Source organism: Crocodylus siamensis, chromosome 14 (genome assembly GCF_052110815.1).
Source record: "Crocodylus siamensis isolate JL-2025a chromosome 14, ASM5211081v1, whole genome shotgun sequence".
NCBI lineage: Eukaryota > Metazoa > Chordata > Crocodylia > Crocodylidae > Crocodylus > Crocodylus siamensis.
Window position 1 is genome coordinate 28,319,113 of NC_143408.1, and position 21,578 is coordinate 28,340,690.

General features: G+C 65.5%; 2 protein-coding genes and 1 long non-coding RNA gene across 4 annotated transcripts; 1 reads left to right on the forward strand and 2 right to left on the reverse strand.

The window, feature by feature from the left end:
• The first annotated feature begins 1,141 nt into the window (after nucleotides 1-1,141).
• LOC149853567 (uncharacterized) lies at nucleotides 1,142-2,020 on the forward strand. Its single transcript, XR_016439144.1, has 2 exons — nucleotides 1,142-1,278; nucleotides 1,845-2,020. It is a non-coding gene; the product is annotated as an uncharacterized LOC149853567 (long non-coding RNA).
• On the reverse strand, nucleotides 1,796-10,372 carry SCN2B (sodium voltage-gated channel beta subunit 2). 2 transcript variants are annotated; one of them, XM_090027207.1, is made up of 4 exons: nucleotides 10,147-10,372; nucleotides 6,423-6,589; nucleotides 5,686-5,896; nucleotides 1,796-5,304 (listed from the first exon to the last, which is right to left on the reverse strand). In XM_090027207.1, exons 1-4 carry the CDS (start codon nucleotides 10,214-10,216, stop codon nucleotides 5,105-5,107), a joined length of 648 nt encoding a protein of 215 aa, XP_089883333.1. In that variant the 5' UTR covers nucleotides 10,217-10,372; the 3' UTR covers nucleotides 1,796-5,104. The 2 variants fall into 2 exon arrangements, with proteins under 2 accessions (XP_089883333.1, XP_089883334.1); XM_090027208.1 differs by having other exon boundaries at nucleotides 6,423-6,709.
• Nucleotides 10,373-12,454: 2,082 nt separating this feature from the next.
• On the reverse strand, nucleotides 12,455-21,578 carry JAML (junction adhesion molecule like). Its single transcript, XM_090027295.1, has 8 exons — nucleotides 21,219-21,578; nucleotides 16,168-16,211; nucleotides 15,507-15,670; nucleotides 14,853-15,078; nucleotides 14,495-14,636; nucleotides 14,012-14,072; nucleotides 13,705-13,800; nucleotides 12,455-13,182 (listed from the first exon to the last, which is right to left on the reverse strand). The coding sequence occupies exons 2-8, from the start codon at nucleotides 16,208-16,210 to the stop codon at nucleotides 12,907-12,909; spliced, it is 1,008 nt and encodes a 335-aa protein (XP_089883421.1). The 5' UTR covers nucleotide 16,211; nucleotides 21,219-21,578; the 3' UTR covers nucleotides 12,455-12,906.

The following is a 21,578-nucleotide window of genomic DNA, read 5'->3' on the forward strand; positions in this document are numbered from 1 at the left end:
AGACCCCCAGCACGGAGAACTGAGCTCCCCAGGCAGCCTCCCAGCACGGCGCCCTCCCCAGAGTGCGGCCACTGCGGCGCGGCAGGGCGCGGCGTGGTGCTGCTCCCAGCAGCCGGCCCCGCTCCGGAGGGGCTGCATTGCAATGCCAGGGAGGCAATCCCTGTGTCGGTAGCACAGGCCCTTTGGGAGTCGCAGCTGCCCACTGCTGGGACTGAGAAGGGACGGTGTCGTGTCACAATAAGCAGGGTAGACCGGGCAGCTGAGCTGCGGTAACCAGCCTCATGCTTCGGGGCAGGATCTAGCTATGGGCTGCCTGCCGGGGGCCCGACGGAGCCCACCACTCGCACCTCGCAGCACCCGCAAGCGTGGCCCGGTCCCTGTGGAGACGGGCCGGACCCATCCGGGGTCTGGGGCAGTCAGCGCCTCTTCTGCCCACTTGCTGCTGGGGTCAGCTTGGGACAGTCTGCCATTGCAGCTCCAGGCGAGAGCAGGTGTCTCCAGTTTAAATAAGGAGCAAGTCACCCCCCACTGAAATGAGAGCGGGGCAGGACAGTGACAGCTGAGTAGGGGGCTGCAGCCAGCCCCACGTGCCCTCAGTTCGCCAGCTGCTGTGGGGAGGCAGCACCCTGCTCCTGCCCTCCTCCCCGTGCTGGTCCTCAAGGTCACAGGCAGAGTGAAGGGGGAGCGAGGTGGGCCTGGCAGGCAGCCTGCGGTGTGCACCTGTGCGCCAGGCTGCCAGGAAGAGCAGGAGCCCTTGGCTCAGCACCTTCTCCCAGCTCCTCCCTCTGCCGCTCTCCCGGGTAGCAACCGCAGCGGCTTTGCAGCTTCCTGCACTTTGCCAAGCCGGCTCTCCCGAGGGGGCTGCAGGCCACGGGCACGCTGCAGAGAGGACAGGGCCAAGAGGACGCGCGTGTCCCTGGCCGGGACTTTGCAAGGCGCCGTGGGCGGAGGAGTACGGAGCTCCTCTCCCTCGGTCTGTAGGCTCAGGACCCTGGTTACTGGGACGGGGCGGCCGAGGTTGCGAGGCCCGAGACGTGGCCAGGGCTGGCCCTCTGCTCTCTGCCAGGCTGCTGCGTGTCCCCCGGACACAGAGAGCATTGTGTGTGGACAGGGATCGTCTTTGTGTGCCGCCTCCAGCCCGGCAGAGATCAACGCAGGATCTCAGACCCTGGGCAGGATGCCCTTGCTCCAGCAAAGGGCATCCCGTGTCCGTCTCCACAGCACTGGTTGCCCAGGCGCCTGGATTAACTGTCCTCTGCCTCTTCCACACTCGCGCCGGTAATTAGCAGAGCTTCCCTAGGGCCCTGCTGGCAGTCGATTCCCTGCCCCTGCAGGCACTGAGCCAGGCCCCGGCTCCACCAGGCCCTTACCCTTGTGCTTAGCTCTAACCCCTCTCCCAACTGCCCCCGACGGCCCGCGCAATGTCAGGTCCTGCTCAAAGGCAAGCACGCGGCCGGCGGCTGGGGGCAGAGGAGGCCCAGAGCACGGGCTTCGGGGCTGGCGTGAGCGACGTGCTTTGCTGAATGGGCCGTGCTGCCCGCCCGGACGCCTGGGGAGAGGGGAAGCTGCCCAGGGCCAGGGCCACCCCTGCGCACCCGCTCCAGGGAAGTCCCACTGGGGCCCACCCCGTCTGAGCGCCCGGGCAGTGCAGGCACCCCCAAAGGCCCAGGCTCCAGGCCTCCCTCCCCAGCCCTTCTCCCCGCACCTTGCTCCGAGGCAGTTCCCACATGCGAATGCAGGGGCAGAAGCCCCCAGCCCTCCCTCCGCAGCCCAAGGAAGGAGACAAGCCACCAGGTTTCAGAAGACACTTGTGCTTTTTTGTTTTTATTGTTTTGTTCCTGCAGACGGACATGCCCGGACAGAGCAGGGTCTTGTCTGGGCTGAAGCAGTGTCAGAGACGGTGGCAAAGATGCGCTCTTCCCCTGACAAACAGCAGCGTTCAGTGCAGAGGCTGGCTTTTGTTAGGCTTCTCTTTTGTTTCTTAAATGTAAAAAGAGCAATAAAAATGTTCTGCACTCAGGCTCTGGTGAGAACAGCACTGGCAGGTACTTGGCAAAGGAAACGGGCCAGATACGAAACCAAAAGAAAAGGCGCAACTGAATATAACAATGGCTCCAAGTATACATATTTATAGAGAGAGATAGAGCTATACTGTATGTCCTGTGTACACGTATGTACATACACACTCAGTGGCAGGTTGCAATTCAGGGGCAGTGTGTGCAGGGAACAGAAATAATGGACAGTCAGGAGATATTGCAACAGTCAAAGACCTTTGGCCACAAAATTGTTGCTCTCGTCCCCTCCCCTGGAGCAGGAGACGGTGGCAGGAGAACCTGCCTCCCCGCCAGTCCCCCACTGCTTGGCATCGTAGTTGGCACACGTGATGAGACCCAGGGGGAGGGCAGGGGGCAAGCAGCTTGCATTCAGTTCTGCTGGGCAGCAAGACGCCCAAAGGAGTGGAAGCCACACGACTGTCTGGAGATACCTAGCACATTCATGTTGTACGTCTGCCTGGTGACAATGTGAGCCAGGGCCAGGCAGGGCGCGAGGGCTGGGAGGAGACGCAGAGCCCTGGCCGGGAAGCTACGAGGGTTCAGGGCCAGGAGGCGGACAGGGCTTCCCTCTGCAAATGCCTCGCTGTCCCCGCTCTCCTGGGTCTGATGGCGTCTCCCGTGGCAGCGAGAGCGCTGGGCACGGGCGCAGATGGCCGTGGCCAGTCGGAGCTAGAGACGGGGTGCCGGGGAGCGCAGCGGGCCTGGCATCGCCCGAGACTGACGGGCAGCACGGTGGGGGCACAGGAGGGCCTGGCGCCGCATCCAGCCACGGGGGTCCTGTCCAGTGCTGCTGCTGCCTCCTGGCAGCAGGGGGAAGGGGCCTTGGGTTGACAAGTGAACCCCGCCGTGCTCTGGTCCAGTGGGTGTCCTGGGCCAGGTCCCCCCGCGCCCAGAATGCCCCGGGGCGGGGGGCGCCCAGCTTCCAGCCTTACCACCGATGACGTGTGACACAGCCCCTCTCTCCTCGGGGCCCCCGAGCCGCGCACGCAGCCGGGGCCGGAGGCTCGGCACCCCCGTGACTGCCGCCTGGCAGGTGGGGATGCAGAGGCCAAGGGACTTGCCCAGGCCACCCGAGGAGCCAGTGGCAGAGGCAGGCAGAGGACTCGGGCGTGCCGGCTTCCCACCCCCTGTTTCTGCGCCGTTCCCCCTCTCTGGGATGTGTTTAGGAAGGGCCCCCAGAAGCCGGGACCCAGAGAGAGCCCTGGGACAGCGGGTTCGGACCCCGGTGGCTGCCACGGCAGTAAGATCTGCGAGCAGTAAAAAGCAAACCACTGGCCACAGCCCGTGTAGGGCAGGGGCAGCTGCGGGTGGGGGGGCATCAGGACAGCCTCGCTCCAGCCGCGGGAGAACGGAGCAGCCCCAGGGGACGCGGGGGCGACCCGGCGGGTCCAAGTGGCAGTGTCGCGCCTTGGCAGTTACAAATGGAGCCTGTGCACCGTGAGCCCTGCGCTGCTCCCCGCTCGGCGAAGGCAGGGAGCAGCCCGGGTCCTGCACAGATGGCCCCTCGCAGCAGGGCCCTCCCTGCTGGCCCCGTCCCAGCGAGCTCCGTTTTACTGGTGCCTGCCCGGGACTTTCCAGCTGAAATTCCCAGGGAATGACCCAGGGAAAGACAGGCTCCACGGTGGGCCCAGCCCTCAGGCCCGAGGCAGTGGCAGCAGGTCACAGGCCACCCACCCCGCCTGGCTGCAAGAGCTGGCCAGGGACCAGCCCCGCTGCTTTTGCAGCCCCCATGAGCCGGAGCCCCACGGCTGGCACTGGCAGTGTCCCCAGGGGTGGGGCAGGGCCTGGGGGGAGGCTTACACACAGGAGGGGGAAGCCAGCTGCCTCAGACCCCCCTCTCCGCCTCCCTGGCAGCACTTGCTAACTGAACTGCCTGCAGGGAAACTGAGGCAGCCCTGGGGCAGGAGCCTGTCCACCGGGTGCCCCCGGGAGCCGGGACTGGCACTGGCACACGGGGCCGACGAGCTCCCCGGCCCATGCTCAGGCCATGCCACCTTGCCCCCGCTCCTCCCCACCACTGCACCCAGGCATGTCCGGGGCCGGCCCCCAAGCCGTCCCGTCACCGGATGCTCTCAGGCTCCCGGACAGACCCGGGCCGGGAGCTAGATCAGCTGCAAGGGCCGGGGCTGGGGCTGGACAGTCTCCGTAGGACTGGTAATGCCCCTCCTGCCTGTCCTCTCCCCCAGTGCCCTGATGCCCTTGGGGCTGCCTCTGCCCATGCCCCGGCCACAGCCCCGGCCCCGGGACGCTTGCTGAGCGGGGCGTTCCCAGGACACGGGTGCTCCCGCGCAAGGCCGGGAGCAGGGGCCAGGCGCAAGGCCACGAGCCCTCCTTCCCTGCAGACGGCCCCGGGCCACCTGCCTCTGTGAGGCCCCGGAGGAAGGCCGCCCCAGGGCTGCCACGGCTCTCCCGGGCCGCCCAGGGAAGGACAGCGAGGTCGGGGCTCGCCCAGGGGCCGGCCGCAGCGCCCGGGCAGGGCCGGGGCAGGGGCAGGGGCAAGTCCGCAGCCTTCTGCAGGCGAGGAGGCTGGAGCAGCGGGGCGGGGGCTGGCCCAGGGTGGCAGGAAGCAGCTCCCGGGGAACGGCCCCTCGCCCTTGGGCCCCTGGACGTCCCCGCTGGGCCTCGCCAAACCCTGAGCCAGCTGCAAAGGCCCCCAGGCACCGGGCCCGGGGCAGGAAGGCTCCCCGCTACCCCCGCCGCTGCCCTGCCCCCGCGGGCTCTCCTCGCCCTGCCGCTGGGCCCTGCCCCTGCTCCCCCTCAGGCCTCAGCCTCGCCACAGGCCCTGCCCGGGGGGCACGCAGACCCCCGCGCCTCATGGCGAGAGCCAGGCACCGGCTGCCCCAGGCTCATGGCGCTCAGCCGAGCTCCCCTCCCCTCCCCTCCCCTCGCTGCCCCCGCGCGGCACGCGCCTCACCGCGCCCTGCTGGCCCCGGGAGCCCTGGGGCCGGGAGATGGAGGGTGCTGGGCAGTTCCGGGGAGACAGACATCCTTGCTCGGGAAGCACATCGAGGGGTCGGGTCACGCTGTACAGGGGCGGGCGCGGCGGGCGGCTACTTGGTGCCCTCCTCCGGGTTGCCCTCGCCGTCGGTCTTGCCCTCCTCCTCCGTCTTCTGGTCGTCTGTGTTGAGCCGCTGCTGCTTTTTCCTCCGCACGCACTTGACAATCACCAGCACCAGGATCACCACGGCCAGGAAGCCGCCCACCGAGGCACCCACGATGACGGCCACCGTTGAGTCGCGCTTCGGGGGCTCTGCGGGGCCGGGGAGGCTGCGTCAGGCTGGGCGTGCAGAGACCGGGCAGCTCCGCCGGCGCCGCAGGCGGGCAGGGCCCAGCCCTGCGCCGCCCCAGGTGGGACTCAGCCGGGGGGTCCGTGCCAGGCCCCACGGAGGGGCTGCAGGTGGCAGCCAGGGCCGGTGCTGCGGGAGGAGCCCCACAGGGAAATCCTGCTACTTCCCAGACCTGTGTGCCAGGCAAAGGGTGCCTGGGGCCGCGCCGCGAGCACCTGGCTCTCTCCGGTGGAGGGACGGCTGCTCAGGGCAGCTGCTTCCTCGGTGGGAAGCTCCAGAGCAGCCAGCCGGGAGGGACCCCGCGAGCTGGAGGGCTCTCGACTCCCCGCGGGCCGCGCACTGACCTTCGGTGAGGACCTTCAGGTGGATGCGGCCGTGGCCCCGGTGCCGGTCCGGGGGGTTCAGCACGTAGCAGTTGTAGGTGCCCTCGTCCTCGAGCTGCACGTCCCGCAGGGTGAAGGACACGTCGTACTTGCTAGGGTTCCCGGTGAACTGCACCCGGTCCCCGAAGCGGTCCAGCTGCTTGTTCGTGATCTTCAGCCGGAACTGCAGGAACTGGGCAGAGCAGAGCGGGGCGGGGCGGGGCGGGGGGAGAGGCTCATGGCCTGGCCCCCAGGGCACCCCGAGGGCAGGAGAGACAGTGCCGTGGCTCCCCGCACGTGCGGCACGAGCAGCGTGACCCAGGCCTGCTCACCTGGCCCGGTAGCCCCGACACTGCCATGGGGCCCCTGCAAGCTCAGCCACGCAGGGCAACGCGAGGGGGCTCGCCCCTGCGCCCGGGCCGGGGCCGGAGCAAGGACCGCAGGCACGGCCAGGCAGAGGGTGACGCAGGGCTGGACTCCTGCCTGCACTCGGGCCCACTTCAGAGCCCCGTGGCACCGCTGGCCGTGCAGCACAGGCCCGGGTCCTCCCTGCCCAGCCTGAACCGTCTGCCTTGTGTTCAGCCAGCGCAGCTGCTGCCCACTCCCCTGCCTGCCGCTGAGCGGTTAAGGCCAATTCCGGGGACAGAGGCCCGTTCCCCTTCCTTTCCCTTCCCTTCCCAGCACGTGCGCCCCCATCCTGGCCCCGGCCCGGTGCTCACCAGCTCCTCGGTGCAGTTGTCGCAGACCTGGTACGTCCAGTTAAGGGAGAACTGCTTGTTCTCCACCTTGTAGCAGGAGTTGAAGGTGCAGGGGAGGCGCACGGAGGAGCCGTTGAGCGCGTTGATGGTGATGGGCGCCATGACCTCCATGCCCAGGCTGGGGGGCGCTGCGGGCACGGGAGCAGAGACCAACAGCAGTCAGTATCGCCAGCGCTGGAGCCTGTCCAGGTCCCCCCCGGGAGCAGGTTTGGCAGTGGCAGGCGCAGCCCAGCGTGGCACGGGCTCAGCTGCGGGCACAAGTGGGCCCAAGTGAGCATGGGCCTTGTGGGTGGCGAGGCATCTGCTGGGGGCACTTGTGTGGGGCAGACATGTGATGGAGTGAGTGCCCAGGTGAGCAGGGCCTGGACCAGGGCCGCAGGCCCAGCACAGCAGCTCCTGGCTGCCCCAAAGGCACCTGGCCTGGCTCTCGTCGCCGCGCGCCCGCCCGCCCACCCCGCCTGCAAACGCTGCTGGCTGCCACTCAGCTGAGGCTTCCCGGCTGCAATCAGTCAGCTCTGCAGAGAGCGGCTGCAGCATCCGCTGCGCTGGGCTCCGCGCCACATCCGCCGGGAACTGATGGCTGCACTCATCAGATTTCATCCCGGGCAGGACGCAGCAGCGCAGTGACCGGCGGGCCCTGCCAGCACCTGCCTCTGGGGGCTGCAGGGGAAATGCAGATGCTCTCCGCCCCCACCCACCCCCGCTGCTGCTGACGCACTGGCTCTGCCTGGAAGCGGAGGCCACGCTGCCAAGTGCTCCCAGTGGGGCAGAGCCGGGCTCTGCAGCGCAGCCTGCACCACGGCAGAGACCCAGGGCAGGAATGCAGCAGCCCAGCGGCTGGGGTTTCCCTCTGCCTCCCACCTCCACCCCTCACCCACACCCTGCCCCCAGCCCCTGCCCTGCCCTGTCCTGCACCGCTCGCGAGGCAGCCGCGGGGCCCCAGGGTCATGCTGGCCATGCCGGGTGCAGAGTCGCAGCTCCCCCTGCGCTCTCCTCCTCTCTGCTCCTGCCCAGTCTTCAGGGCAGCCTTCCTGCCTGGGGCCATCGCCCCCCTGCAGCAGCCCCAGCCCTGGAGATGTGTGACCGAGGGCCCGGGCAGCTGCCAAGCCAGGTCCCTGCCTGCCTCCTGGCAGCTCGCAGCTGCAGCTTGGGGAGCTCCTCCGTGCCCAGGCAGGGCCCCGCTGGCGGCTCCCCACGAGGACACGCCATGCTGGACCGGCACAGCGACCTGGAGCCAGCCTGCCCCGGGGCTAGGAAGGGCCTCGTCCATAGGCAGTGCAGCCCAGCACAGCCAAGCCGGGGCAGCTGGCAGCACGTGCACCAGGGCAGCATGGTGATGGGGGCCGCCGGGGCACGGGCACGAGCTGTTTGCTAGGCCAGGCCCTGCAGGGCAGGGTGCAGCTGTGCTCACCCTGCCGCAGGCTGGAGCCCTGGTGCAGCAGATGCACTGCAGGTTTCTGGGGCCCCTCGCGCCCTCTGCCGGGCACTGCGCCCCATAACGAGCCAGGCAGGGGCAGGGCGCCCAGCTGGGCTGCATGGCACCGAAACCAGGCCCAGCCTCGATTCTCGCTTCCCTGCTGCTGAGTGAGCGTGGGGCCCTTGGAGAGGGCCGGGGGCAGAGGCACCTGCTGCCCCCAGACCCGCGCCCAGGCCATGTCCCCTACACGCTGCAGGCTACAGGACACAGGCGGTGTCCCTGCTGGCGCCCATGGCAGGCAAGGAGTTAACTGCAGGCCCAGACCTAGCACAGGTGGGTGCCACAGCCCGGGGCTGATGGCACCTTGCAAGAGGGGCCTTTGCAGCTAAGGCGGGCTCAGAGCCCAGGGGCTGGCCCATGCGGGGGGCGGAGGGCAGGGGCAGGGGCTGCTCAGTCTGTCCACCACAGCTCCCTGCTGTGTTTCCCGCTGGCAGCCCAACAACTGCACGCCTCGCCTCTGGCGGAGCCGGCCAGCTGCTGCCCAAGCCCGTCCATCGCTCGGGCACCAGCGCAGCTCCGGGGGCAGTGGTGGCGCGGAGCCCTGCCGGGCGGATGCATTACTCCGGGTTCATTCGGGCAAGCTGCCATGGCTATGGGGAGACGAGCAGGCGTCTGGCCTGTCTCTCCCAGGGCTGCCTCTTCGGGGAGGGGAAATGCAGGCCTCCTACACCTGGGGCTGCCAAACACCCTGTGCATGCGGCCGCTCTGCCCTGGGCGGCCGAGGGCAGGGCCGGCGTGCCCACAGGGGCTCCGAGGCATGCGGCAGTGGCGTGGTGGGAGCTGGCGTGGCTGGGCTGTGTGCCCCACACAGGGAGCGACCGCTGCTAGCTGACAGAGGGTGGGGGCTGTCCAGGCCCCAGCGATCCCGGCTTCTCTGGAGAGGCTGAAAAGCCTGCCCAAGCCTGGCCTGGGGCATCCTTACATGGGGGGGAAGGCGGGGGAGAGGGTAACCCCAAGTCCTGAGCACAGACCCCCCAGCCACTGTGGCAGGGCTCTGGCAGGACCGACCACTGGGCTCTGGGGCTGCAGCCCCTGGCCAGGCCTCGGGCCAGGGTAGAGCCTGCCATGGGCTCAGACTCCCTGTCCAGTGACTGTGGCCGCCGACACGGTCAGGGCCTGACACGGTCAGGGCGGTGCAGATGCTCTGAGGACCAGCTCGGGCCGTTCCGCTCTGAGCAGGAGCCCCAGGGCCGCCCTAGCGCCATAGGCAAGAGGTTATAGTCCCACAGCCCCCGGTACCCCACGGGCCTCGCGGCCCTGCCGTGGTGGCCACAGCAGTCCTGGCCAGGCCAGCTCCACCGCGGCCCTGGGCAGAGGCTGGACGTTGCAGCCCAAGGCTGTCCGGGGGGCTCAGCGGCGTTCACGTGACGCGTTTGGTGCGAGTGCTCGTGCCCCTGCCCAGCCACACCACACAGGCACCTTGCTCAGGGGCCACGGGCACACGGCGGAGTCCGGCTGCTGCCAGCAGCTCTGCTCTGCGCCTGCACCTGCACCTGCATCTTCCCAGGCCCGCTGCGCTCCCCTCAGCCCAGCCCGGTCCCGCACGCAGGGTCACGCAGCAACCCGCAGGCACCCCCTGGCCCTGGGGACAGGATCTGCATGGGCTCTCCACCCCGACCGGCTGCGCAGAGCTGGGCAGCCCCACGGCACCGGCACCGCTGGGACGCCGCTCGCGGGCTCCATTTCCAAGTAATCGATACACACAAAAGCTGCTGACACACTCCTGGCTGCAGGGCAGGGTACAAATGCAGGCACCGGAGCCGGCATCTCCACCCCAGCCTGCTCCTCCCTGCCCCGCTGGGCTCCCACCAGGCCAGGGCAGACCTGGAGGAGGCTAAACGCATGCATCACATGCGTCGGGTGCTTTGCCTTCCCCCCCAAGTGCATCCAGCCCTAGGACCCGCACCCTGGCTCCCACCCCAGTCCCTGTGAGCTCGGCCAGCCCAGGAGACCAAGGGAGAGGCAGAGGCTGTGCTGAGGAGCCAGGCACAGGTATTCGCAGCCCTGGGCAGCAGCATGTGGCTCTGCAGCCTGCAATAAAACCCAGTGCCCCCTGCCCGCTCCCCTCTCCCTGGCAGCCCCACAGCCCCATGGGTCTGTGAGGACCATGGGTCCGGGCGAGCGCGGCCGCTGCGGAGGGGATGCCGCTCCCCACGGAGGATGCTCACTGCCTGCGGCCAGTGCATGCAATGTGTTCAGCGGACTTACCCAGCGAGAAGAGCAAGCTGAGCCCCGAGAGGCACAGGCAGGGCTGCAGGAGCCACGGTCCCCGGCCCATGGTCAGGGCCCCGTGCGTGGAGATGGCTGTGGGCCTGGGCCGGCAGGTGGAGGTGGCGGTGGGTTTGGTTTTTTCAAATGCACGGCTTTATTTCCAGGGCACATAGAAAATTAGAGCCGCTTTATTTCCAAAGCTCCAATATGGCCGGACCCAGCGCTGCTGCTATAAAAAAAAATGGTGAATTTTATGGTTGGTGGATTTCATCAAAGGAAGTGGGAGGGCAGAAACGTGTCTCCTGAAGGAGAGGACCAGCTCTCGCACCCCCGTGGCTCAGACCTGCTCCAGGAGCGACTGCTGGTCCCTCATCCCCTGTGACGGGCAGGGCCCCTTTTGCTGCACCGCAGTGACCCCCAGGCTGGACAGAGCCCCTTGCAGCGGCCTCTGTGTGCGCCGGAGCTACGGAGCTGCCTCCTGGCTGGACCTCGTGCACGGAGGGCCTTTCCCATGCTCCCAGCACCACCCATCACCTCGGGTGGGCGACCGTGCCTGCCTGGGCCCTGCCCTGGAGCCTGGGGGAGGCGCAAGGGGCAGGGGCCTGCAGCCAGGCCCATGCTTAGCTCCTCAGAGGGGCAGCTGGCTCACCAGCTCTCCCCGGCCCAGCTGTGCACATCTGGGCACCCAGAGGCCCTGCTTGCAGACCACTCCTGGGCGCTGGCCTTGGTGGGGCAGATGGTCGCCACCCTACCCTTCTTCTTCCAGAGGCCGAGCTCCAGCTCTAGCAAGTCTCGAGATGCCAATGAGGCCTGCCCTTACTCACCGGGGCGCGGGGAGGGGGCACCTGGCAGAGGAGCTGCTCCCCCCAGGCCATCCCCACTCCCAGCAGCAGCAGCCAGCTTCTGTCCCGCTCAGTTCCTGCCGTTTGCCCTGATGCTGGCAGCGCTCAGCACTGGCCTGGAGCAGGACAATGGCCAGGGGCTGAAGTCCTGCAGACAGGGGCAGCTCTGCCGGCCCCCATGAGCAGACCCCGTGACACCGGCACCCGGCAGTCCTGGCACAGCCCATAGCTGAGCCGCTGCAAAGGCACTGTGGGCCCTGGGCAACTTTGCCTCCTGGTGTTGGAGTCCCCAGGACACACTCAGGCCAACCCGGGGGGCTGGCAACTCTCCACCAAGGAGAGCTGAGCCTTTCTCAGAGTCACAGGACTCCAGGAGCTGGGGCTTCACAGGTCTTGCAGTAGAACCATGGTGTCTGGGACTCACAGGGATGAAGCGCACACACGTGTGCCAGGCAGCTGGCCCTTGTGGGGCACGCGCAGTCGGCGGGGGCAGCTCTGCCGGGGCACGAGCGAGTCGTCAGCTGTCTTCTGCACGTCCTTCTGCAAGTGATGCTCGTCCTCCTCCCCTGCACCGGAGCCCAGGGCCCGCCACTCCCTCCGCCCGCCCGGCCTGGGCCAGGAGCGCTGGGCAGCAGTAGAGCTCTGCACAGCCGGGACGTGAGGCCGAGGCCCCAGGCACAGGCGCAGGCAGACGCGGGGGACCGCGGCCGTGGGGAACACTCGCTGCGTGCCGGCTGGGCAGTCTCAGCCTGAGACGGAGCAGAGCCGTGCCTGGACCGCCCCCGGGCCTCGGAGGTGGCAGCTCGCCCTGGGAGGCAGGTGCGGGACAGCCAGAGCCGGGACCTCTACCGGATGCTGACGTGCGAAGGGAAGCACGTGTTAAGTGGACGCATTACATGTATGGTGCGAAGTCTCCCAGCTGCGGCACCTGGGGCGGCCACGCGGCGTGGAGGGGACAGCTTCCCGTGGCGACTTGCGTCTGGTGCCTGAAATTTGCCTGCTCTCAGCTCAGCAGCCAGCGACGCTGCCTCTGTGAGAAAACCGAGTGGGGTGGCAACGTGAAACAACAGACTGCAGCGCCAGCCGCGAGCTGCATTCATCCGTGCGGAGGGTCCCCGCCAGGGCTGGAGCTCTGCACCTGGAGGTGTCACACATCTATATATAGAGGCGGGGAGGCGCGCCCAGCCGGCCTCCCGCCTGCCCGGGGCGCTTCTCGCCCGCAGCCGGGGCTCCCAGGGCAGCGCCTGCCCCGGTCCAGTCGCCCCCAGCACCTGGCATCTGCAAGGGCCGGCGAGGGGTCGAGCGGTGCCAGGGCATGGTCAGGACCACCCCATCCCGTGCCCAGGGCCCTCTGGGCTCTCGCAGCAGGCAGATGGAGACGTGGCATGTGGGTGCCGGGGGCTGCACGGGGCAGCTGCCCACGCGGCACGGAGGCTGCTGAGCTGCGTGCTAGGACGTGGGGCAGTTCCCCCCACACCGCGGCCCTGGAAAAGACAACACTAGCCACGAGCAGGAAACCCCCTGGCTCCGCTTGGCGCTTTATTGTCCAAACAGGATGCCGGCGCCTCGACACGGCTCTCGCCGGCACGCGGCTGAGCCCCTGGGCCCGGAGGTGCCATAGCCGAGCTTGGGGCCGCACCTCCCAGCACTGCCTGTCCGCGGGGCACCACGGCGCGCCGGCTCGCTCCAGGCCGAGAACCACCCCAGAGCACGAGCCGTTTCCTTGAGGCCCAGCTGCGCTCCCTGTCCCTCCAGGTCCCTGCGGCAGCCAGCAGGCCCCGGATGCCGGGCCAGGCGCGCAGCCCGCGCCGCATCCGTTATTAATGGCACGTGGACGTCGTGCTGAGTGCAGGCCCCAATCCTGAGCAGGCCTCCAGGCACCATTGGAGTCCAAAGAGATCGGAGGAGCCCCGGGTCAGCGCGTAGCAGGGTCCCTGTCCCCATGGGGCTGAGTGCCAGCACCGCAGCACCCCGGCGGAGTGGCCAGAGCTCGCCCCTGGCCCGAGCCAATGTCCAGGGTGGCTTTGCCAGGGTGGGCCTCATCCCCAGCTTTCCTGCTTCCCTGGGCTTCACCCTCGCTTTGCAGTCCTTTCTGCCTCCACTCTGCCGGGATTGTCTTCCTCACCAAGTTGATGTAGGTGCTGTCATCCAGCAGCACAATGCCTGCACTGGGGAGAGCAGCCACAGGACGCTGTGGGGACAGACAACAATGGGCAGAGCCGTCAGCCACCACGGTGGGGCAGGGACTGGCCCCTGACGGTTCAAGGCGGGCAGCCGTGGGCTCTGACCGCCTCCCACCCAGGAGGGAGGCCTGGTGAGCAGCAGAATGAAATTCCACTTGTAGCTCTGCCACTGCACACAGCATAACCTCGGGCATGTCCCTTCATTGCTCTGCACCTCCTGCACACCTTTGTGACAGTTGGAAGGGGGTGTCCCCCAGCCTGGAGAGAGCAGAGCACCATCCTGGTCATAGGTGCAGCTCCCAGAGGTCACGCTCGGCCTGCTCCCAAGGCTTGGGGCACACAGGCTGGCATGAGGATGAAGCCCAACCTGGCAACATGGAGGTATCTGCCTGCAAGGGGGAACACGGGGCCACGGCCACACCTCAGCTGGCCCAGTGCAGCCCAGCAAGGCTGCTGGCCCACAAGCAATGCCCTGTCCCGGGCAGCCCCCCGCCCCGCTCCCATAGCAGCGTGCCCCACGCGGGTCTCACCATGGTGACATAGGTTGCCTCGGCTTTGCCCCTCTGCTCGGCCTCGCGCACGGCCTTGGGTGTCCCCGGGCAGTGGATGGAGGAGTAGATGCTTTTCTGCGGGGAGAGCGGGGCAGGAATCAGGCTGGGGCAGCGGCTGTGACAGGCTCCCCCAGGCCCTGAGCTCCGGGGGCAGGGCAGGGCAGGGTCCCCGGGCTCACCTGGGTTGGCACCTTGGGGCACGTGGTAAAGGGCAGCTGGGCAGCTCCCATCCAACCCCCCCGCCGGCAGCCTCTGCCCAGCTCCCACCGTGCCACTGGGCCCTCACCTCTGCTTTGCTCTTACTGCCGTCCTCCCAGCTCTTTGCAAGGGCCTTGGTCTCCACGGGCCTGGGGGGAACAGGAGCCGTGAGCCTGCGGGCCAGCGCTCCTCGCTGCCCCTGTGCTGCCCTGGCCCAGCTCTGGCTGGACAGTGATGGAAAGGGGCAGGAGCCCTCCCGGATCAGTGAAAGGACGCGTGCTCCCAGTGAGGGGCTCGCCCCCATGCCAGCCTCAGCCCCTGCAGCCGGCTGCACCCCAGGGCACTGCTGCACCTTGGGCATCGGAGGCGCGGCTCCTGCCCTTGCCCGAGCCCCGAGCCCCGAGCCCCGAGCCCTGGCTGGCAGGAGGCTCTGCGAGCCCGGGCCCGTGCTGCAGAAGCGGAGCGGGTCGGGCCGCTTGGCACTAGAGGGCAGCACGAGACCGCGGGTGGTGCCCGCGCCACGGGGAGGCAGCTGGGTCCCGGCCCAGCCGCTCGGGCACCGCGCGGGTACCTGCGCGTCCGGCGCGCCAGCCCGAGAGCCAGCAAGAGGCCGAGGGCCAGGCCAACGGCTGCACAGGCGTAGCCCACGGTGCTGCTGCCTCTTTCGCTGCCCCCGGCGCTCTCGGGGCCCACGGTCACCACAGCCCAGGAGCCTGGGGAGAGGCACAGAGGCAGAGCTGAGGGGCATCAGGAAACGGGGCCCTCCTCAGCCCTCCCCTCCCTGCCCCCAGACCCCGCTCTGGCCTCTACCGCCGGTGACGAGAGCCGCGGCCCAGCGCCCACGGGGAGGGGCGAGCGGACACCGCAGGGGCAGAGCGCGAGGGGGCAAGTGGCCGGGGCGAGGGAGCCCGTGGGGCAGGGGCACATACGCCTGCGTGCGGCGGGGACCACGTGCAGCGCCGTGCTGTTCTTGAAGATGCTGCTGTGCCCGGACACCCGGATCTCGCAGGTGTAGGTGCCACCGTCGCCTTCCTGCAGGTCCTGCAGCCCAATGGAGCCGTTGCCGCGGGACACGTCCCCCAGCCACTGCACGCGCTCCCGGGCGCGCCCCGCCGGGACGCTGCGCCCGCTGTAGTAGTAGAAGACCACCGCCTCCTGCGCGGGGGAGAGGGGCACGGGCCGTCATCCTGCCGCCCTGCCACGCCCCGTGGCTCTCCGGCCGCATCTCGGCTCCCCTGTATGCACCCGGGTCTGGCCCTGCCTGCCCACCCCCACGGCCCCACCCTCTGCACGGGACGGGTGCCCCAGCAGCCCTCGGACTCTGTGCTGATGGTCCCGATGCGGGGCCAGTGTGTGCTGGGGCTGCAGCCTGGGCTTCGGGGCACTCGTCCCACCAAGGTCTCCAAACCATGCCGGAAAAAGGCAGGCTCCCACCCCGGCTGGGCTGGATCCTGCCCTGGCAGGGAGAGGAGCTGGCCCTCGTGCTCCCTCCCCAGCCCGCTGGGCCCTGTGCTGCTCTGTGCCGCGGCCTGGCTGCCCTCGCCGGGCGCTCTCCAGCCCGTGCCGCCTGCCAGCAGGCTCACCGACTCCGTGCTGTTTCTCGGCGCGTGCACCCAGTCCACCTTGGTCACTGTCCAGGCTCCGTCCCCCGGGACCAGGAGGAAACACTCCAGCAGGACTGAGGCCCCGACATGAGCCCGCAGCTCGGGGCAAGTGAGGACCCTGGGGTCCAGCGCCCCGCCGCTCCCTGTGGGACACAGGCAGGGTGAGCCCAGACCGGAAGCCCCTCCCAAACCCGGCCACGGCCTTGCTGCTGGGGCGGGTGGGACTAGCTCCCTCCATCCAGAAGGGACAATCACGGGGCTGCGTGGCCAGGTGCACGTCCACGTGCACGTACGCACGGGGTGGTGGCAGCCTGCGGCCGCAGTCGCTGCATGCCCCACGGAGCTGGGGCCTCGCCTCCCCCACTTTGTGCCACCTCTGAGGGAGCCGGGCCGGTCCCAGACCCCCAGTCCAGCCAGTGGGAGCCTCGGGGGGCAGCGGAGGCGAGGGACATTTCACAGGGCAAGGAGACTTGCCACCAGCATGGGCCCATCCTCTGGCAGTGCCCACATGGAAACCTTGTCCGCCAGAGCAAAGATCCGGCTCGAGGGCAAGGCCTGCTTCTCATGCAGCCCAGGCAGGCATCCTGCTGCAGAGCCCTGAACCTCCCAGATAGGCGGGGGGCCCCGGTTCCCTGCTCACCCAGTGCCGCCAGCATCAGCACGAGAGCCAGGGAAGGACACATCCTACGAGGGGAGAGAAAGAGACCGGTTAGCACCAGCCGGTGGCCTCGTGCTCTCCTGCCACGGACCCCACTGCCTGGGCCGGGCCGAACCTGCCCCCAGACCCCTGTAGCTGTAGTCAGGCAGGGGCCCACGCCCTGCAGAGCTTCTGTCCGACCGCCCCGCCGCACAGGGCGTTCTCGCTGCATCCGAGGTGCCCTCGCGAGCCACCTGGAAGCGCGGAGTCCCACCGTACTTTGCCTGCCCCATCTTCCAGCTGCTTCACCGCCGTGCCCTGCTCTGCCAGGCCATACACGGGGGCTCTGATCAGTGGGGCAGCTGGACAGCCCCCTCGCTCATGCCAACGGCGGCACAAATCCACCAGCTCCCAGAAGCTGGATGTTTTAGGCAGAGGAAGCTGTAGAAAACAGACTGCCAAAACTCCCAGGCCGGGGGAGGAGGCTCAGAGTGGACACCCAGGCTGCAGGGCCTGGCCGCAGCTTTCACTCCATTCATTCTCATAAACGAAGAGGCTGTCGTAGAGATGTTTACACGGTCTGGTGGGTGGCAAATTGGCTCAGCGGTTGAACCCAGAGAGTGGTAATAGACGGGTCGGTATTGACCTGGAAGGATGTGGGTAGTGGGGTCCTGCAGGGTTCAGTCCTTGGACCTGAAGTCTGCAGTATCTTTATCAGTGACTCGGATGGGGCTCTGAAGTGTACTCTGTCCGAGTCTGTGGACGATACTAAATAGTGGGGTGAAGCGCACACTCCGGAGGGTAGGGAACATGTGGCAGGGCACTGGTGGTGCTGCCACTTTAAGAGCTGAGCCAAGCAGCCAGGAGGTGCTTGATTGCCGTGGCCATTTTAGATCCCGGGCTGTCTATATAAACAGGACAGTTCCCTCCCGGCAGGCTAGGTAGTAACACTGCCTGGCTGCAAGCCTGCTTGTATCATCCTGGAGATAAGGGGGGGGGAGCTGTAGGGGATGGCTAGGAGGTGCCTGGTCCTGGTCATGACCTAAAACTGCACCCTGCTGGGAGTGGGTGGCCTGGTGGGGCTCCCAGTGGCATGGGAGCCCTTAGGAAATGCCAGGCCAGTTACCAGCCTGGTGAAAGGTGGGCTGAGGCATCTTAACCCCAGCTCCCACAACTGGGTGGATCACCTGCTAGTAGGGCCAGAAGGTAGACCCAACAGTGAGAGTGGGGTAGAGGCTCAGAGGCCTGACTGAGAGTACCCTTGATGGGTCAATGTTGGGGCCAGGACCAGACCAGTCAAAAGGGGCAGGGGCCCACTGCAAGGGATGCCCAGAGCTGAGGGCCTGGGGCCTCTGAGTGGCCTTGGAGGTGAGGCCAGGGCCTGTGTGGCCAAAGGTAGCTAATGTGGCAAAACTGGCTAATGTGGTCCCAATTTTCAAGAAAGGGAGGACCCAGGTGACTATAGGCCTGTAAGCCTCACCTTGGTGCTCAGGAAGGTCTTGGAGAGAGGATCATCAAGGATCACATCTGTCGGGGGCTAGCAGGGGAGATCATGCTCAGGGACAATCAGCATGGGTTCATCAAAGGCAGGTCCTGCCTGACCAACCTGATGGCCTTTTATGACCAAGTATCTAAATCCTTGGATGATGGTGTCACTGTGGACGTAGTCTTTCTAGACTTGAAGAAGGCCTTTGACACCGTCTCTCACCCCGTCCTCAATAAATTAAGCCACTGTGGCATTGATGCCTGCACAGTTCGACGGATAAAAAACTGGCTGATGGGGCGCACCCAGGGTGGTGGTGGATGGGTCGTACTCAACCTGGCGAGATGTGAGCAGTGGGGTCCCCCAGGGCTCAGCCCTCAGGCCCACACTGTCCAACATCTTCATCAGCAACTTGGATGAGGGGATGGAAAGCACACTGTCCAAGTTTGCTGATGACACTAAGATGTGGGATGAGGTGGGCACACTTGAAGGGAGAGAGGGTGCAAATAGATTTAGACAGACTACAAAGTGGGCAGATGAAAATGGGATGGGGTTTAATGTAGACATGCAGGGTGCTGCACCGTGGGAGAAGGAAGCCACAGCATACATACAAGCTGGGGAACGCCCCGCTTGAAAGCATAGAGGCTGAAAGGGATCTTGGAGTTATTATAGACTCCAAGATGAACATGAGCTGCCAATGCCAGACCACAGCCAGCAAGGCCAGCCAGACCTTGTCATGCATCCACAGGTGAATCTCAAGCTGGTCCAGAGAGGTGATCCTCCCCCTCTGTGCAACTTTGGTCAGGCCACAGTTGGAGTACTGCGTCCAGTTCTGGATGCTGCACTCCAAGGGGGATGTGGCCAGCCTGGAGAGGGGTCAGAGGAGGCCACCCGCGTGGTGAGAGGGCAGCAGGACAGACCCTACGAGGAGAGACTGAGGGACCTGAACCTGTTCAGCCTCAGCAAGAGGAGGCTGAGGGGGGACCTGGTGGCTGCCTACAAACTCATCAGGGGAGATCAACAGCAGACAGGCAGAGCCCTTTTCTCCCCAGCACCACCCGGGGTGACGAGGCGCAATGGTAATAAGCTGATGGAGAACAGGTTTAGGTTGGAGATCGGAAGGCAATATTGTACAGTTAGGGTGGCCAGAATCTGGAACCAGCTTCCCAGGGAAGTGGTCCTTGCCCCTACCTTGAGCAAATTCAAGAGGCGGTTGGACAATCACCTGTCTGGGGTCTTGTGAACCCAGCACTCATTCCTGCCTGTGGCAGGGGTCAAGCAAGATGATCTGTTCAGGTCCCTCCTGCCCCTAGCTACTATGAAACTATAAGGTCCTGGGGAACCATGCCCGAGAGAGGAAATGGTTCAGGGGGCTAGGTGGCCCTGAATGAGGGCAGGGTAGGTTGCCTGAGTGGAGGGATCCAGTTGAGGTCCAAACTGGTTGATTCTGGGGCCCAGTGTAGGCCAGTGAGGCCAACATCTGTGGATGGCATCTGTGAGACACGGGCTGCAGCGTAGGGGAGGAACGGAGCCGCAGATAGTGCCCCCTGGCATCGAGGAAAGAAAACGGGCAGCCTCCCGCCGAACTAAGATCATTAATTAACAACAAGATGGGTGGTTGGCCCAGAAACAGGTGGGTGTGGCCATTGGCTGACGGGCCCGAGAAGGCCCCCTGCTACAGAACGATTGCAGGCAGACCTGGACAGGTTAGAGAAGTGGGCACTACACGATAGGATGCAGTACAACACTGACAAGAGCAGAATGCTGCACCTAGGGTGCAAAAATATCCAGCACACCAACTGGCTGGGAAGTGACCCTCTCCACAACACAGAAGCGGAAAGGGACTCCGAGATGAACAGGAGTCATCGGTGTGATGAAATCATCAGCAGAGCTAACTGCAGTTTATCGTGCATCAGCAGACGCATGACGAATAGATCCAAGGAGGTGATACTTCCCCTCTGTGGCACTGGTCAGACCGCAGTTGGAGTATTGCGCCCAGGTCCAGGCGCCGCACTTCAAGAAGAATTTCCATGGACTCGAGGGTCCAGAGTAGGCCACTCGGATGGTCGGGGACTTATAGGACAAGCCCTACGAGGAGAGACTGAGTGGCCTGGACCTCTTCAGCCTCTGCAAGAGATGGCTGAGAAGTGATCTTGTGGCCTCCTACAAATTCACTGTGGGGCATGCAGCAAGGAATCGGAGATGCCCTGTTCACCAGGGCACCTCTTGGGGTAACAAGGAACAATGGTCACAAACTGACAAAGCAGATTCAGGCTAGGCATCAGGAAAAACCTTCAGGGTAAAGGTGGCTAAAATTTGGAATGGGCTTCCAGGGGAGGTGGTTCTCTCCCTACCTTGAGGGTCTTTCAGAGAAGGCTGGATAGGCACCTGGCTGGGGTCATCTGACCCAGCACTCTTTCCTGCCCAGGGCAGGGGGTTGGACTCGATGATCTGCTGAGGTCCCTTCAGACCCGAGCAGCTATGAATCATGTAAGGAACCCGCCCCAGGGGTGGGAGAGGCTGTTCTGGGTTCTGGCACCAAAGGTGGCGATGGGCTGGTTGGCTGCTGATATGACCAATCCAGACGCTTTGTCCTTCGATTCACTTCCAAGGAGAGGGTTGGAAAAGCCCAATATTCCCCGGATAAGGTCTGACTGGATGGCAACAGCATCAGTCCCTAGCAACCTGGACTGGATCTGAACCGCTGCCAACTCTCTGTAGACGGCACTGATCTCTACAGAAAACATAGCAAGGTGTTTCCAGCACTTGGGGTCCAGGCAAGACATGGGCATAAAGTAACCTGCCTTCTGGTGCCCTCCTTGTATTTGTGCAGTCAGAGCCCTGACTCCTCAAGGATGCTGATTCAAGATGTCCAGAGCCTACCCGCTGTGTTTCTGCCCTCAGGGGTCCATCGCCCCTGATGCATGCACCACAAGGCTGCTCCAAACAACCATACACACAAGGCTGCAAAGCCTTTGACTGTAGCCATTCCTGGCACTGCAGGGAGAGCCCCCAGGCTTGCTTGGCTCTTCATTCCTGTCCATGTGGACAGATGCCCAGGTGTCCTGGCAACTGCGAGCAAAGGGTCAAAAGAGCAACTCCATTTGGGCTCCTAAATAGGGGTTAGATTGCAGCAGTGCTTGGCACTCTGCAGCTCCCCCCTGGACAGCTGAGATCTGGTACCTGCAAACATTCCCATGCTGACCTGTGTGCAGAATCGGCCCCACATCCTCCCTGTTTCTTATTGCCTTCCTTGCACTCCCCTAGCCCTGGCTTTGCCTGTGGGGCTACCCAGCGACTTTCCTAATAACTTGCTGATAGCAGGAGCAAGTCCAGCTCGGCAGGGCTCCATCACAGATGACAGGGATACCCCGTCCTTGTCAGGACAAAGAGCATCTACTTAGTGGATGTACAAAGAAGTACAGTAAAACCAATGGCTCCCTCTGTTCTCCCACGACTGCACCTTGGGGCTTTCTGCCAAAGGCAGGGGGGAGCCTGAGCTCAGGCACATGGATGGTTCCTGGGTCTGTCCTCAGAAAGACTGCTGAGAAGTTATTCACACAACACTCACCCACAGCGGCTTGGAGCAGACACCCTCTTCCCTGCAGAAAGGGCTCTCCTGGGACCAATTCAGAAGCCTACCGAAGCTCTAGATGAACCAGGTGCTGAATCTGCTTCAGGTTGCACTTGCCAGATATTCAAATTGAACAGCTCAGATTTCTCTGAGTCTTTGTCACGCATGGGGAAGACTTTTATTGTGAGAGGGGGAGGAGTGCAAAAAGGGAAACTGAATTAGTGCAATGGAAGCAGAGAACATGCGGTGGAAGCGCTAGACAGCCGCACGTATACTTCAGAGGTGGGGGTACACCTAGCGCTCGGCTTCAGAGCTATGAGCTTACAGGATGTAGGGTAGCTCCAAGCCTCTGAGTCC